Raw genomic sequence first — 15,652 nt, 5'->3', positions numbered from 1 at the left:
CAGCGCCATCTTGGATTTTTGACAGAAATTACAACAAGGCTGTGAGGTATAAAAGTACAGTCACTTCAATGGGTCGTACTGCAGTTTAAAGGGTTTTTGGATCATTGAAAAAATATGTTTTCAAGAGCATTCAGTAAACAAATATCCCCAGACAACATGAGTTGAGGAATATTCGATCTAGGAGCTTTTTACAGCTTTATACTCTTTGTGCCATTTAATAGATGTAAGTCTTTCCCTCACAACCTCGTTGTCATTCCCAGAACAAATTCAAAGATAGCACTGCCGTGAATATGGTCTGTTAATCTTTGTTAATGTTAGTTAATAAAAATACAATTATTTATTGTTAGTTCATGTTAGTTCATAGTGCATTAACTAATGTTGACATAGAACATTTGATAAAAAAAGTATTACTATATGATAATAAATGCTGTAAAAGTATTGTTTATTGTTATCCATGTGGCTATGCAGAAACTGACTATCAATAATACACCTACCCTAAGGAGTAAAAAGTGAGACAACTAGCCCATGTCTCACCTATTTCATATTATATCTCAGTCTTTGTAAAGAAATGTTATCATTTTTATTCTGTTGCCTTGTTGGTGATTTTAGTGAAGTATCCGAGACTCAGCTGTGCCCCCAACCAACATTGCCCCATCTCTCTCTGGACCTAATATGTCACACCCTCTTGGAATGAAACCAACAGCTGTAAGGAGAGAGAGAGAGAACGAGAGTGAACGAGAGCATGGCACTGGCTATTTATAGAGTTCATTAGACTAGAAAAATCTCTCCTTTTCTTTCCGTGGACGTACACATAGTTGTTCCTTCTGGATCGTTCTTCTGCTGAAAGTTCTGGAGAAGCTTCACTGCAACTTTATAAGTACCAGAGACAAACACAGGCTGTCCAGAGATCGAGTGAGAGACAAAACCCCCCCCAAAAAACATAAAAAGACAACGTGGATATCAAACAGGTTATCATGGCTCTGCTGTGTTATAACAGAGGCTGTGGAGGGCGATTTGATGCTGACAAAAACTCAGATGGTAAATTATGATTTTTTTTCCTCAAATGTATATATTGAATGCAAATGGAGAATGATGGGTCTGCATGAACACTGAATATGTTGTAATTGTTCATGTGAAGGTAGTGGTTTGTATCACTGGGCTGCTGTTATAAATCTACCAACAACTCGCAGTTTGACATGACATAGGCAAAAGGTTTTTATCGCTTTCTAAACTGTGCCTGAAAAGCTGCTGTTAGAGGTGGAATTATATAAAGAGAACTATTTATTCAAAGGCTTAGAGACCTGGAGTTGTGTATTGACATTAATTTAATTTTGCAATAGGACAGAACAACAGCCTCCTGTTTTATTTATAACATTTGCAATGTTGGTAGAATACACAGATGCAAGGGACTGACATGTCATATCTGTAAGGTCCATCAAGTCTCATCACCAGCTCATGTTCTTATTTGTCCTAATCCAATGTTACTTCTATAAATGGTTGCTCTCCCCACACTCCTTGCTGGACTACACCATGAGATACCAAAGAAGTGTGTATGTGTGTGTTTGAATGTGTTAATGTGAGTTGCCCTGTTTGTCCACAATTCTTCATAAAAAGAGTGATGGGACTGACATTTCTGTTTGCAAATGCCATTTACTAAACTCATGTTCTTTCTCGCCCATTGAAGATGCCTGTCAGTATCACCCTGGTGTGCCAATCTTCCATGATGTCCTAAAGGTGAGCGTAAAATTTGTTTAGTCTTTGTACAAAACACTGACTGCTCTGTTCTGTGACTGTTGTAACTTGATTAACCACACACTGAAGGTGTGTTGCTTTTAAGGAGCTTTATATTCAAATTCTGCTTTGTTAATGGCTGTCTGATGTAGCTGTTTGTTTTGGATTTTATCCTCAGGGCTGGTCCTGTTGTAAAAAGAGAACGACAGATTTCTCAGAGTTCTTGTCAATCAAGGTATGTTAATGAAATGAGAATAGTGACAGTTGAGTCTTGCACTGCTTTTAATTCATAGCACTTAGTACACAATTAACAAAGTTATAAAATATGTCATAGACATGCTCAAAATACAAATATTAAAATGTACAAATATAAACTTGTTTAACAGATACAATTAATACATTCAATGGAGGGACTGAATTAATTACATTTGCAATAATTAATTTGGCTTTTAGCCAAAGCAACATAAAAATAGGGACAAACACAAGCAATGTTTCATACAGGAGCCAATGTTAGCAGTGCCACAATGCAGAGTAAACTAGAGTAGCACAAATGCAGTGTTCATAAATAATAATCATTGTGTTAGGGTCATGCACATTCACACTATCTCAAACATGTCATTATTTGCTTTGTGTTGGATGTTGCCCTCTGTGCTTGTCCTCTCAGGGCTGCACTCGTGGGTGCCATAGTAATGAGAAGCCTCAGGAACCACTGCGGCCGGAGGTGACGTCTGATAAGGGAGACATGATGCAGCACAGTGGAGATGAAATTATCTACCAGGGACCCAAGTCAGCAGAAGCCCTGGAAAAAGAGAGACCCAGGTATGTATAGAGAGAGTACATATGCCCCCCAACAACACAAAAAGGGTATTTTCCTCAATTTGAAAAGTACAGTCCTTCAGACTGTCAATCAGAATCAGACAGTAAAATTATTATTATTATTTTTTTTTTCGCACCCAGTTCAGATGAGCCCATGGCTAAGCTGCGGGTGAAGGTCTCTTCCTCTCTGGCTCAGATTGTGAAGCAAATGGAGATCAATGAGAGGGAGAAGAGAGAGAAGCTTGGTGAACAATCCTATTGCAAACTCTTACACAATACAGACCAAGCAGTTTGTTACTTGAGGAGGCAGTCATGCTCTGAAAACGTGTTAAATCCAAAATCTAAAAAGCTGTAGTTTTTAGGACCACCTGTCAATGATCTGTCACTTGTGCCGCCTGTAAAAACATACACAAAAAGTCCCCTGCTGTGGCCTCAGGTCACTCATGACTGCTGCAGTTTAGGCACTAGTGATGTTTACTGGTTTCAGTATTGACTTGTAATGTGCTATTGCACATTTTAAGAAATCATTTGGTTTAATTTATTTTCCTGTTAAATTTCTATGACTTTACAACTATCTGATCTGGTTTTCCCTCTGTTCTTTTTCCTTTCCTTCTTCCACCCCTCACTGTCCCCCAGAGAGTAAAATTGTTGTGGTTGGGGTTAAGTGCAAAAATGCAGGATGCAAAACAGTAAGTGCTTGTGTGAATGTATATTTTGGTGTTATTTTTATTTAATTATTTTTGTTTGTCTTGTCTTGTTTTGGTTTGTTTTCTTTTCTTTTTTGTTGTTTTTCATTTCTTGTCTTATGTTTTTGTTTTGGATTTTTTGTTGTTTGTTTTCTTTTTATCATTAGATCTACAGGAAAAACATTTTATAAGTATTTTGGCAAATGTTTGAAATGAAAAACAAACAAACAAACAAACATATTTTTGCAAGTATGACCTGACAACACAACAGATTCAAAGATTGCTTTTTTACAAGCAGTGCACTGTGTAATTTACAATAGAATGAATGATGCAAATGTTGCAAAAAGCTTGTTTCGAATATATTAAAACACTGTTTAATGTCCTCTAGTGGGCATAATTAAGAATTACACTGCTGCAATCAAGTAAAGACTTTTCCCACTTAATCTGTGTGTCAGTGATTTTAGGATCATCTTCCCTTGTCCTTCTAAGTGATTTCAAGGACAGGAAGGGCATAAGCTGATGGTAGATCAGCTGTTGTAATAATGAGGTGATGAATGGACACACGAGAGAGGAGTTTGATTAATTACAGTAGCTGTATGTTCAGATCCTTCGCTGGGATTTGACCTTACTGCCCTCTATTACACTATTCCTTCTTTGCGAAAGGATATTTCTTTAATAGATTAGTTGGCTGAAATACAGAATGTTTATAATGTTAGCAGTTGATGTTAATTACTCAGAGGAACTGTACTTTAGTCCAGATAAGATTATATTTGTTCTCTTTAGTGACAGTTAATGGCAATTTAACAGTTGTTAGAGGTTAATAACATGAGATTAGTTCTAGTCATAGATAAAGGAGTTGATTTTTTTTCTTTTTCCACTGAGAGGTATCAAAATATTACCTGCATTTCTTCTGCTTGCTCATTTTTTTATTTGGAGGAGTAGAAAAATTAGTGTGTTTTCATGCATGAAGGCAGTAAACAGATGAGGCCAAGCTTGTGCTAAGCCTCTGGCGAATCAGCGCTTTTTTGTTTTTCTATGCGAGTTAATGTTGAATGTAATCTCTTGAGCCGAGATTTGAAGACAGCTAATACTTAAAAAAATAAATAGTGATAAAGTATGTTGTGTGAGTCGTACAACAGCTGTGTTGATCTGTTTTGTGTACAGTTTTACCAGGGTCCAGAGACTGACGCAGAGATCTGCACATATCACCCTGGAGTACCAGTCTTCCACGAAGGGTAAGAAAACTGCAGTGCTTAAGGGTTTATCTAGAGATGTGACTCAGCCTCTGCCTTTTCTTATCTGTTCCAGACTTTAAATAAAAATTTTTTCCTCAATCCCAGTATCTGTTTAAACTCCAACAACAAGGCCTGTTTTTATGAAGCTTCTGATCTGGGATCGGCCCCTCATGTGTAGTCTTTTTCAACAAGAAATGAAAACCTAATCAAAGATTAGAGCTTTGACTAGTAAACTTAAAAGTTTAAAAGTTTAGGGAAAGTAGGGAAATGCATGATATTAACTCCCATCTGCTATTCATTTTATAGATACAAATACTGGAATTGCTGTTGCATAAAGACCACTGATTTTAATGACTTCCTGGATCAGAAAGGCTGTACTGCAGGGAAACACTGCTGGATACTCAAACAGGTACAACAATTGAAATGGTCACATGCTGTATAATCAATTACAACCAACCCCTCCTCTCTTCCTTCCTTCCTTCCTTCCTTCCTTCCATCCATCCATCTATATACCCTTCCTTCCTTCTTTCCTTCCATCCATCCATATACCTTTCCTTCCTTCCTTCCTCCATCCATCCATATACCTTTCCTTCCTTCCTTCATCCATCCATCCATATACCTTTCCTTCCTTCCTCCATCCATCCATATACCTTTCCTTCCTTCCTTCCTCCATCCATCCATATACCTTTCCTTCCTTCCTCCATCCATCCATATACCTTTCCTTCCTTCCTTCCTTACTTCCTTCCTTCCTTCCATCCATCCATCCTTGCTTTCTTCAGGTTGTTGCTTTTTGTTCTCACCAAGACATTCTACTAAATGTTCAGAATCAGAAGTGTGTTAGTATGGATAGTAGGTAGACAGCGGTCATATATTTTGATCTACAGGACAAAAAGAAGGTGGCATGTCGGTATGACTGGCATCAGACAGGAAACCAGGTCGTGGTCACAATCTATGCCAAGAATTCCTGCCCAGAGCATTCCTACATAGAGGCAAACCACACAGTGGTGAGTTTTAAACTTTCCTCATCTGTGCACATAACTTGAAAGACTTCTGTTACTGAAAGAGTCACTTCACATAAGCATTCACATTTTATGAATTTTATAAACACAGATTTTGTGTTTATGTAAGTTACAAATATGTCAGTTTGTGTTTTGTTATCTCTTTCAATTGTCAGTTAACCTGCCACATTCAGTTTGAGGGCGACAAAGTGTTTCACAAGGACATCCATTTATGGGGGGTAAGTTGTTCCCTTTTCACATACCTATTCTGCTGATTTAGCAACGCAACTATGAAATCTTAAGTAATAACCACACAAATGAGACTCAATTTACCATCTGTATTCAACTCTGTTCTCATAGGTGATTGACATAAACAACAGCTTTGTGAACATGGTGCCCTCTAAAGTTGAGGTGACCATGCGGAAGGCTGATGCTCTAGCCTGGGGTAAACTGGAGGACCCCAAACACAAACCCCAGCCAGAGGTCAACAATGAGCCGAACAACCCAGAACAGGAGTACGTCAAACCTGACTGGGACATCTCAGATGATGACATCAGCGAGTCGGACTGGGAAGACGAGGAGGAGGAGGAGGAGAAGAAAGAGAGAGAGGAAAAGACAGAGAAGAAAGAAGAAAAAACAGAAGGTGATTGTCCTCCTAAGCTAGAAGAGCCTGCAAATGTCAACCTAGAAAAATAGTTTATTGTCCAGATAGTTATGGAAATGTAATTTATGTATTGTTTACAATTATACATGGTATATTTTTTATGAATATGGGACTTGATACTTTAGTGTATCTAGAATTTTCTTTTTGTATTATTTTGTTTCTCAGACCCTGCTACCTTTGTCTTCTGAAATCAATGTCATTGTGAGTTCACATTTAAAAAACAAAGTCTTAAAATGTTGGCCTCCATTTTTGCACATTACTCCATAAAGGATAAGTATTTAAAGACCCAGACCTTTCATCCTAAATTATTTCAATCAGTGCAAGATGCAGATTTAGAAATGACAGAGCATTAACAAACCTATTGACCTTGAAAATGTACCTTTTCACTGTAGTGTATGACATATTAATAAATAATTATAATCCAAAACATATTAAACTAGTCTCGTTTGCTACAAATATTTCTGATGTTGTTTGGGTGTGTGAAGGTACATATGTGAGCATACATATTTTTCTGTACAGTATCCAGGTCATGTTTGACCAGTTACTCAGCAGGAGATAAACAGTATACTTAAAACAATCAGTGAGATGGTTATCAAAAACTGAAACACAGATCAAACAGCAATGGCCACACTTTATTTTTTTAAGTCAACAGCAACAATCCTGAAGTAGTGGTGTTTGCAGTCAGAAAAAGGGCCAGGGCCATGAAAGCTTAACTGCAAACCATATGGCAAAAATATTTTAAATAATTAAAAAAGATAAATAATACATTTCAAAAGTAAACAGTAGTCTTAAAATGAAGAGAATTGGGTACCAGCAAAAAGAGGTCAATCTCTTCTGTTTTGGTTCTTTTTCTGTTCCAAGAAAAATTAAAAAATAAATGTTCTGTTCATAAAAGCATTGCCTTCCGCTTGTACCTGATTTACACAGTCACAATCAATGTCCTGATAAGTGGTGATGACAAAGTGAGTTTTTCTGCCCAAAAGCAAATGCAAATCAAAATCGAATAGCACACGGCAACAATTCATCACTGATGAGGAACTTTCAACACATGCAAAAAGGAACAAAAATAAATAAAAAATACAGTCCAGTTTTTAAGGAGACTGTCGGCAACTAGACTGTCCATCAAACTTTCATATTAAGACCACGATTGATTTTTATGTTTTTTTTTTTTTTTTTTACAGAGCAATACTTATAGACTTTGGCTCACATCCATCAAGAAAACAAGTTGTCCAATATTAAGTGTATATCCTTTTGCGTACTCATTTTAAATGTTACACTGTACCATTTGAGTCTCTTGATAAAACCATACATTAGGCACTATTAAGATAAAAGTTCAAGTTTTCCTTTACCTCTGGGTTTACAGTAAGATTGAACCCTTATAACATTCATAAAGTTTGATTATATATTGCGTCATATGTAACAACTCATAGGTTTTCTATGAATGGGATACCATTATTAATTTGCTAAAACAAAACAAAGCAAAACACACAACCTTTAAGTTAGCTTTTTTTAAATGATTTGTTTTCTATATTAAAGTGCAAGGCGAGATAAAATACATCTTGAAATGTACGACATACAGCATCATTTTCTTATAAGATTCCCTGCAGAAAAAAAGTCAAAACAGCTAGTCAAAGAAACAGCTCACTTTAAACCACTGCGCTCCATTTACTAACTTGGCACAAGATTTACGGCACTGAAGCTTCTAGAACAACGGCTCAATTGACACACTAGTGATACACCATCACAACTTGGCTGACGATCTGAGAGAAAATAGACCTTTTTTCTGCTTAAGGGCATGAAAGGCATGCAGAAACCTACATGGTCTTCCGATAGAGAGATACAGAGACTAAATGCAGATTTCTAACTACTCAAATAATACATGTCCACAATACATTCACTCTTTAAGATATTCCTTTTTTGCACGTTTGTTTCATAGTCTTAATTTCAATCATTTTTTTGAAAGATTTAGTTTGTTACTTCCTTGTTGTTCAGATGGCGACAGGACGGGGCAAATGAGATGTCTTTCCGAGTCTTTTTCTTTGGAGCAAAAAAGAAACAGTTTATAGTTTGTGTCTGACGGCTTGAATACAAAGAAAAGGAAAAAAGGTAGCAAGATAATAAAATAAGGTAAAAACAGAAAACAGTTTAACTCATGCATGGGAGCTGCATTGTTGAAAATACAGAAAAAGTGGAAGGATTCTGCGTGTTTCGGTCCATTCTTGCTTTTTGCTGACCAGTGTTTCCCATGAGATCAAACCATCGGCAGGCAGAGAGCATAACCACAGAGAACAAAACCACAACAGTAATGCAGAGCAGGGCCGTGCCCATCCAAAGAAAGCTCACAAACACTGGGGAAGGGAGGGTGGGAGGAAGGGTGGTCCCATGTCCTCCCTCTCTGGGCATAAAGCAGCATCCCGTGGCTGGGTGTGTCCTCACAGCAGAGGTGTGGCAAACATCTTTAGCTTTTCAGTTGCCCGCAGGGTCCATATCACTCGCCCCACCCTTGATATCCCAAGCTCCTGACAGGTGCAAACAAACATATTAATAATTAATGCTTATAATAATGTTGTTTACGGTTTGCATTGACTGACTGATCCCTGCATGTGTTGATAGTGATTTTTTGTGTTTCTTTACAAACAACAACATGTATTTGTGCATCTGCCCAGTGTGGGGTGCAATCGATCGTTGAATTTGTTGCCATTAGATTACCAGAGGCAAAATTACCACAATGAAGGGGAAGTTACCCTAATAAGCCCACATACCATATAAGCCCAATTTTTCCTCTTATTTTGAAAAAAAAGGATTTATTTGTTTCACACCAAGGCATGTTTGTTTCTGTAATTTACTTGGAGTCAATCCATTTTTAGTTTCTGATATATTTGAGATAATGTGTTGCTACTGTCTGGCAGACACCCTCCGAAGATGCTATTTTTCTAGAACATGGCGATGAAACTTGCTGAGTATTGATAAGAATTATTAACAAATCAAAATGTATCAATTGTATTACTTACTAAATCAAATATAACCTGATTTGATATTTTGTAAAGGTGGATTTCATGAGTATCTGCAGCTAGCATGGGACACTGCCTGAATGATGGCCATTACGTCAGATGCATTAGAACAAATGGAAATATTTAAGAAGCTTTTGGGGTGAAATTTAATGCTCTGTCTGTAATTACAGTCCTTAAATATTACATTTTGTCAAGTGGACTTATAAGAAACATACCTTTGACCCCTACTGTTTCAAATACGCCCACTCAACAAAGAACTAATTAAACCTCATATCAAGTAGTACTAACTGACTTATTTTCATTCATGAACTTTATTCACTTACATTAATTTCATTCATGAACTATATTCACTTAAATCATTTTCATTGTAGGGACAAAATTGGCATGCTGCTAAAACATTATAGGGACTGTAAGGGACTAGTGATTATAATGGCTAAAAATAAAGGTTAACAAGCTTGCTGCGATAGCAAATACATATGGAGTTGATAAGAAGACTTCAAGACAAAGAGTGAAAGAATGAGTCCAGACAGATGCTTAGCCACAGAAAAAAAAAACAAAACTGAGAGATTAAAGATTTTCTTATGGTAAAATACCAGAACAGCTTAGAGAAAGACAGTTATGATTAGTTATTTTTTAATGGATGCTGAAATATAATGCTATCAAATACTAAAACTGTTATCCATGGTTACCCAGTTTGATTAGTAGGTCTTTAATCAATTAGGCTGATTCATCAAATATGAATTAAAATTGTAGTAACAAGAATTTACTTTTAAAAAGTGTAGTGAGCTTATTTGGAACACACATAAATGGTGCACATACAGTACAATGGTACATTATACTCTGAAGTTTAAGTCTTCAATGTTATACCCACTTCACTGGAAAGAAAAAACAACAACATCTGCATCAACCCTGGGTTTTAGGTAATAGTAGGTTTGCCTTTGCCACTGTTCATCGCTAAAATAGCTTACGCGCCGCAGTTAACTTTCTCAGTTGTGAGTTTGTTCTGGGTATAGACATGCCATTGCAGTCTCTAGGTACCATCATGATCTCAAGCTCTATTACACTTCCTAGTGCTTGACCCATGCACAGAGTGCTAGAGGGCGCTATAGGAAGTATAATCAAGCTTGAAATCATGATTGCCAAGGAGACTGCTTTCAAGATGTATAGTGAAAAAGGAGTTATATTTTGGTCTGTTCTCACCCAAAACAAATTGAATCACTTCAGAAAACATTGATTTAACCACTGGCGTCTTATGAATTAATTTTATGCTGACTTAATTTTCTTTTAGGAGCTTCAAAGCGATGATCAAGCCTGATCACCATTCACTTGTATTGTATGGACCTACAGAGCTGAGATATTTTTCTAAAAATCTTTGTTTGTGTTCAGCAAAAGAAACAAAGTCATACACATCAGGGATTGCACGAGACCCAATTTGTTTCATGTACTAGTGATGATCATAAAATATTTCACTAGAAGTTGAATATAAGTGCTACACAAAATACATCTATAAAAAAAACAAAAACAAAAAAAACAACAAATACGTTTTATTATTGCCAATTATACCAATTATTGCATTCATTATTACGAGTGCTCACTTTTTAATTATTTAATAGTAGCTTATGTTAATTTGTATTAGTATTTAAATGATATTAGAGTAACATTTCAATTTAAATAAATATAAAAGCTTTTACATTTTAAATAAAATGTTAAGCTTCTAACAGTCCTCTTAATGTCTTTAATAGTTTCATAATTTCAAATCATGTTTTTTAATTCTTCATGATTTCATGGTGATCTCTTGTGCAGTGTGAACGCGTTTTCATGTTTCAGATTTTTATAACAATCTCTTGGGCTTTTAAATATATTTAAATTCTTAATATTTCCATAATGATCAGCAAATCCTGCTGACTCTCTCGTGAGAATCACAATCTCTCTTGCTCTCTCTCTCTCTCAATACGATTTACGTAATTTTACGTGATTGGCTGTTCACTGCAAACGTCACTCATTCATGTGCATGTATGTGCAAACTAATCTTAAACTCAGGATCAAAGCCTGAGTTGACATTGAGTTAACTGGTACCAGTTAAGCCTGATTGACTAAAAAAAAAACTATTATAAAGAAATTCACTACGCAAGACATAAGGCCCAGATTTTAATTGTTGAGATAAAGGGGGGTTTTGAAATGAATAGAAATAAGGAATTAAGCAATTAATAAGCAATTTGTTTACAATCAAGTCAGAAAACTTGTGCTTGCTTAGAGTGACACCACAGTGTCACTGACTTAGTGTCTAGAATATGAAAGTGGTTAATGCTGTGCTTCATCTAGTGAATGTATGGGCCTCTTACCTGAGAGAGAGCTGTTAGACCGCTGCTTATGTAACCTCTCTCTCTCTTTCTTCCCTTTAGGCATAATTTTCAGCTTCATACTGCTTTTACCACTTACACGGGATGATTCCTGGAGTGAGAAGAGGGAAAGGGAAGGACGATGAATTCAGAAAAACTTGTGTATGTGATGAACACTGTGTTTTACATCACATGAGACAGATGAAAACTAAAATATGATTACAAACTGTCACACTGAAGAGATAGACCGACCTCTTCAGAGCACTGCATGCTGGGACAGATCCAGTGGATGTCCTCCAGCTTGTGTAATTCAGTGCTGAGACTGTCCACCATAGAGAGAAGATCCTCTTGTTGAGAAGAATCCAAATTCTACACACAACAACAAAAAAAAAATCTATCTTACTCATTTTTCAGGCAGCATTATTTATGTACTGAAAATAGCCAGAGAAAGTGATGCCTCACCAGTAGTTTTCCCTCTAACAGCATCTTGGTCTCTTGGTGGAGGACTTTACTGCTGTTGACAATGTCTACTGCTGTACTGCGACTTAAACCCTGCAGAGAACACACAAACACACGGGTTCACAACTCAGCTTGGACTTCAGTTTGACCTAGTGACAGCCTCATAGTGTTCAGTGATAAAAGCACAGTGTTATTTACTTCCTGGCTTTAGTTATTCTTCTATTCACCATTCAATGGACATCCTGTTGAGAACAGCACGAGCAGCTCAATAAAGGAAATGTTAAAAGCTTCAGTAGAAAGAAATGACCTGCTTTTCTTTCTCAAGCACTCAAAAACCACTGGAGATGGAAAGGTTCACTTGTTAACCTTTTAAGAAGTGCTGGAATAAAGTGACACTAATCACATCGCTCATTGCTACAAGTCATTATGACCTTGAGATTTAATTTAATTATATTTGGCAAACTGAGAACATTTTATAACATGAATGTATTTTTTACATTTAAATATGTGATTAAATGTCAATAGATAAAATTAATTAATCTTGATTCTTCATGTTTAGTTTTGTAATTTATGCAATTACTAATCTCAAATTCTGAGTGCTTCAATTATTCTGTAAATACTTTGGTTTCTTTTAAAATGCAAAACTGACTTATTAATATTAGTACCATCTGCTGTGGGTTTCACTTGCTCTTCCCTTCCCCGAGTTTTGATGATAATAAAATCACATACACTGGCAGCCAAAAGTTTGGAATAATGTACAGGTTTTGCTCTTATGAAAATAATTTGGTACTTTTATTCACCAAAGTGGCATTCAACTGATCACAATGTATAGTCAGGACATTAATAATGTGGAAAATTACTATTAAAATTAGAATTTTTTGTTTTTCAGAAATTCTTAAACTACTTCAGAGATCTCATCAAAATAATCCTTCACGTGCAGCAATGACAGCTTTGCAGATTCTTGGCATTCAAGCTGTCAGTTTGTCCAGATACTCAGATGACATTTCACCCCACACTTGCTGTAGCACTTGCCATAGATGTGGCTGTATTGTCGGGCACTTCACACACACCTTACAGTCTAGCTGATTCCACAAAATTCTTCCCATAAGGCCTGCACCCCTGAGTCTTCTCTTTACTGTTGTACATGAAACTGGTGTTGAACTGGTAGAATTCAATGAAGCCGTCAGCTGAAGACATGTGGTCTGTCTATTTCTCAAACTAGAGACTCTGATGTCCTTATCCTGTAATATCTGTATCCTGATATATTACACCTTTGTATGAAATTTTCAGTTTTTTAGCATTTTCAAGCATCGTATAGACATTACTCAAAACAATGACTGACTGATGAGTTTCTAGAGAAAGCTGTTTCTTTTTGCCATTTTTGACCTAATATTGACCTTCAGACATGTCAGTCTATTGCATACTGTGGCAACTCAAAAAAACAAAGACAATGTTAAGATTCATGTCATGAACCAAATAGCTTTCAGCAGTGTTTGATATAATGGCAAGTGATTTTCTAGCACCAAATTAGCAATTTAGCATGATTACTCAAGGATAAGGTGTTGGAGTGATGCTGCTGGAAATAGGGACTGTCTAGATTTGATCAAAAATGTATTTTTTCAAATAGTGATGGTGCTGTACTTTGTGATCAGTTGAATGCCACTTTGGTGAATTAAAGTACCAATTTCCTTCCGAAGCAACAAAATATTTACATTATTCCATACTTTTGGCTGCCAGTGTAAGTATAAATTATTTAATAATTATACATACTAAAACAATGGATTGTTCAAAGGGATTGTTCACACAACAATTAAAATTCAAGCACTAGGAAGTGTAACTGAGCTTGAAATCATGATTGTACCTAGAGATATTTACATTTTACATTTATGCATTTGGCAGACACTTTTATCCAAAGCTTACAGTGCAATTATTACAGGGACAATACCCCCAGAGCAACCTGGAGTTAAGTGCCTTGCTCAAGCACACAATGGTTGTGGCCGTGGGGTTAGAACCTGCGACCTTCTGATTAACAGCCCAGTGCTTTAGCCACTACGCCACCACCACTCCATTGAAATTAAATGATGTAAAGTGAAAAGGGAGTTATATTTTGGTCTGTTCTCACCCAAAACCAACTGGATCGCTTCAGAAGATATTGATTAAACATTTATGCTGCCTTTATCTCCTTTTTTGGAGCTTTTGGAGTTCTGGCCACCATTCACTAGCATTGTATGGACCTATAGAGCTGAAATATTCTTCTTGAAATCTTTTGTTTGTATTCAGCAGACGAAAGAAAGTCAAACTCATTTGGCATGGCATTATGGTGAGTAAATTATGAGAGAATTTAAATTTTTAGGTGAACAATCCGTTTACAGAGGTTAATCCCATAAATTAAACACTTAAGTTTGGCAGTCCATAACATAAAATACACACATACAGAAATCTGATATATGGCCATATATTAACATAAAATGTATAAAAAGTTATTGTTCATATATTACACATTTTTTACAAGTATGTAACCTTTATTATATCAGTCAAAACAGCATACATGTACATATTATACTGTATACAGTATTTGATTGACATTATTGCCAGATCAGATTTCTGTATGGTTTTTGCATTTTACATTCACAGGTTCTCAGTCTGATGGATAAAATGTTTTATGTCACCTCAGGGCTGGAGGGTTTAGAGGGGAATGCTTCACTCAGCACCGCAGCACTGGCGTTCACAGCATGAGCCAACTCCTGCTCCACCACCTTATGAGTCTTCGCTACTTCCCGGATCCTACAAAACATCATTACTACTACCACATTCAGCAGCAACATACACCAGGTTTGTCACTATGTCAACTTTTGATAAAAGAGAAAAGAAAAAAATCAAAAGTTACATGAATGTGTGCAGTGTCTTACTAAACAGCATACAGTTTGATTTATTTAATAGCCCTCAAAAAAGTTACTTTAAAGGATAGTTTAAGCAAAAAGGAAAATTCTACCATCATTTCCTCACCTCATCTTGTTCCAAACCTGTTTGACTTTCTTTTTTCAGTGGAACACAAAATGAGATCAGTTAGAACAACAGCCTATGACACCATCCATTTTCATAGTATGGAAAAAAGATGCAATGAAAGTGAATGACGACTGAGACTATCATACTGCTTAACATCTACTTTTGTGTACCACGGAGGAAAGAAAGTTATACGGGTTTGGAGTAACACGAAAGAGTTTTCCTTTTTGGGTGAACTATCCTTTTAATACTTTCTCTCCAACTTATGCATCGATTTGCATTGCGGTGTTACATTCCTCTTGGATTAGAAGCAACTTTTAGTACACACAGGTACACACAGACACACCTGTTTATGAGTGTGTCGGCCACTAAGCCAAGTTGTTGGACCTGAGCGCATTCCTCTTCAGTCAGATACTCCATGGACTGCTGGGAGTTCAGTCGCGGCCGGGCGGGCCGGCTGTCACCTTTCTGCTTGTCTTCCCACGATTTCAGTGTGCTCTCGAAAGCCTAATGTCACAGAAAAGCATGATTTTAACAGAATGCAGAACCTCTATATACATCTGATAAAAACACATTCATCAAAGAGCACCGCTCTTGAAACGACTATGAATTTCCCAGTGGGCCCAGAATACTGGTTTATGCAGGTTTGATGCTGGTCTAGCTGTGACATGCATAGCAACACTGTTAACCAGCAAAACTGAGCTGGTGAA

The 15,652-nt window shown here is 36.6% G+C and overlaps 2 protein-coding genes across 4 annotated transcripts in view; one reads left to right on the top strand and one right to left on the bottom strand.

Annotated features, from left to right (window-relative positions):
- The first annotated feature begins 731 nt into the window (after nucleotides 1-731).
- LOC127619100 (cysteine and histidine-rich domain-containing protein 1-like) lies at nucleotides 732-6,619 on the top strand. Its single transcript, XM_052091858.1, has 11 exons — nucleotides 732-1,038; nucleotides 1,685-1,734; nucleotides 1,910-1,966; nucleotides 2,396-2,550; nucleotides 2,689-2,792; nucleotides 3,184-3,236; nucleotides 4,398-4,468; nucleotides 4,775-4,877; nucleotides 5,353-5,472; nucleotides 5,643-5,705; nucleotides 5,827-6,619. Exons 1-11 carry the CDS (start codon nucleotides 975-977, stop codon nucleotides 6,160-6,162), a joined length of 1,176 nt encoding a protein of 391 aa, XP_051947818.1. The 5' UTR covers nucleotides 732-974; the 3' UTR covers nucleotides 6,163-6,619.
- Nucleotides 6,620-6,726: 107 nt separating this feature from the next.
- LOC127619047 (diacylglycerol kinase delta-like) overlaps nucleotides 6,727-15,652 on the bottom strand; it is a 97,617-nt gene continuing 88,691 nt past the window's right edge. For all 3 annotated transcript variants that reach the window (XM_052091769.1, XM_052091787.1, XM_052091777.1), the window contains 6 exons: nucleotides 15,289-15,449; nucleotides 14,609-14,723; nucleotides 11,943-12,032; nucleotides 11,733-11,849; nucleotides 11,484-11,592; nucleotides 6,727-8,649 (listed from right to left, as the gene is read on the bottom strand). In XM_052091769.1, coding sequence (XP_051947729.1) covers nucleotides 8,597-8,649; nucleotides 11,484-11,592; nucleotides 11,733-11,849; nucleotides 11,943-12,032; nucleotides 14,609-14,723; nucleotides 15,289-15,449 — 645 coding nt within the window. In that variant the 3' untranslated portion in view covers nucleotides 6,727-8,596. The remainder of the gene's footprint in view (nucleotides 8,650-11,483; nucleotides 11,593-11,732; nucleotides 11,850-11,942; nucleotides 12,033-14,608; nucleotides 14,724-15,288; nucleotides 15,450-15,652) is intronic.

This window comes from Xyrauchen texanus, chromosome 2, assembly GCF_025860055.1.
Source record: "Xyrauchen texanus isolate HMW12.3.18 chromosome 2, RBS_HiC_50CHRs, whole genome shotgun sequence".
In the NCBI taxonomy this organism is placed as follows: domain Eukaryota; kingdom Metazoa; phylum Chordata; class Actinopteri; order Cypriniformes; family Catostomidae; genus Xyrauchen; species Xyrauchen texanus.
This window is presented reverse-complemented; position numbering and strand designations above follow the sequence as displayed.

Bases quoted from the DNA above. Each gene is read 5' to 3' on its own strand.
- LOC127619100 (XM_052091858.1), top strand. From the start codon at position 975: ATGGCTCTGCTGTGTTATAACAGAGGCTGTGGAGGGCGATTTGATGCT. The intron at 2,551-2,688 runs GTATGTATAGAG...TTTCGCACCCAG, and splicing joins CTGGAAAAAGAGAGACCCAG to TTCAGATGAGCCCATGGCTA. The intron at 4,878-5,352 runs GTACAACAATTG...TTTGATCTACAG, and splicing joins ACTGCTGGATACTCAAACAG to GACAAAAAGAAGGTGGCATG.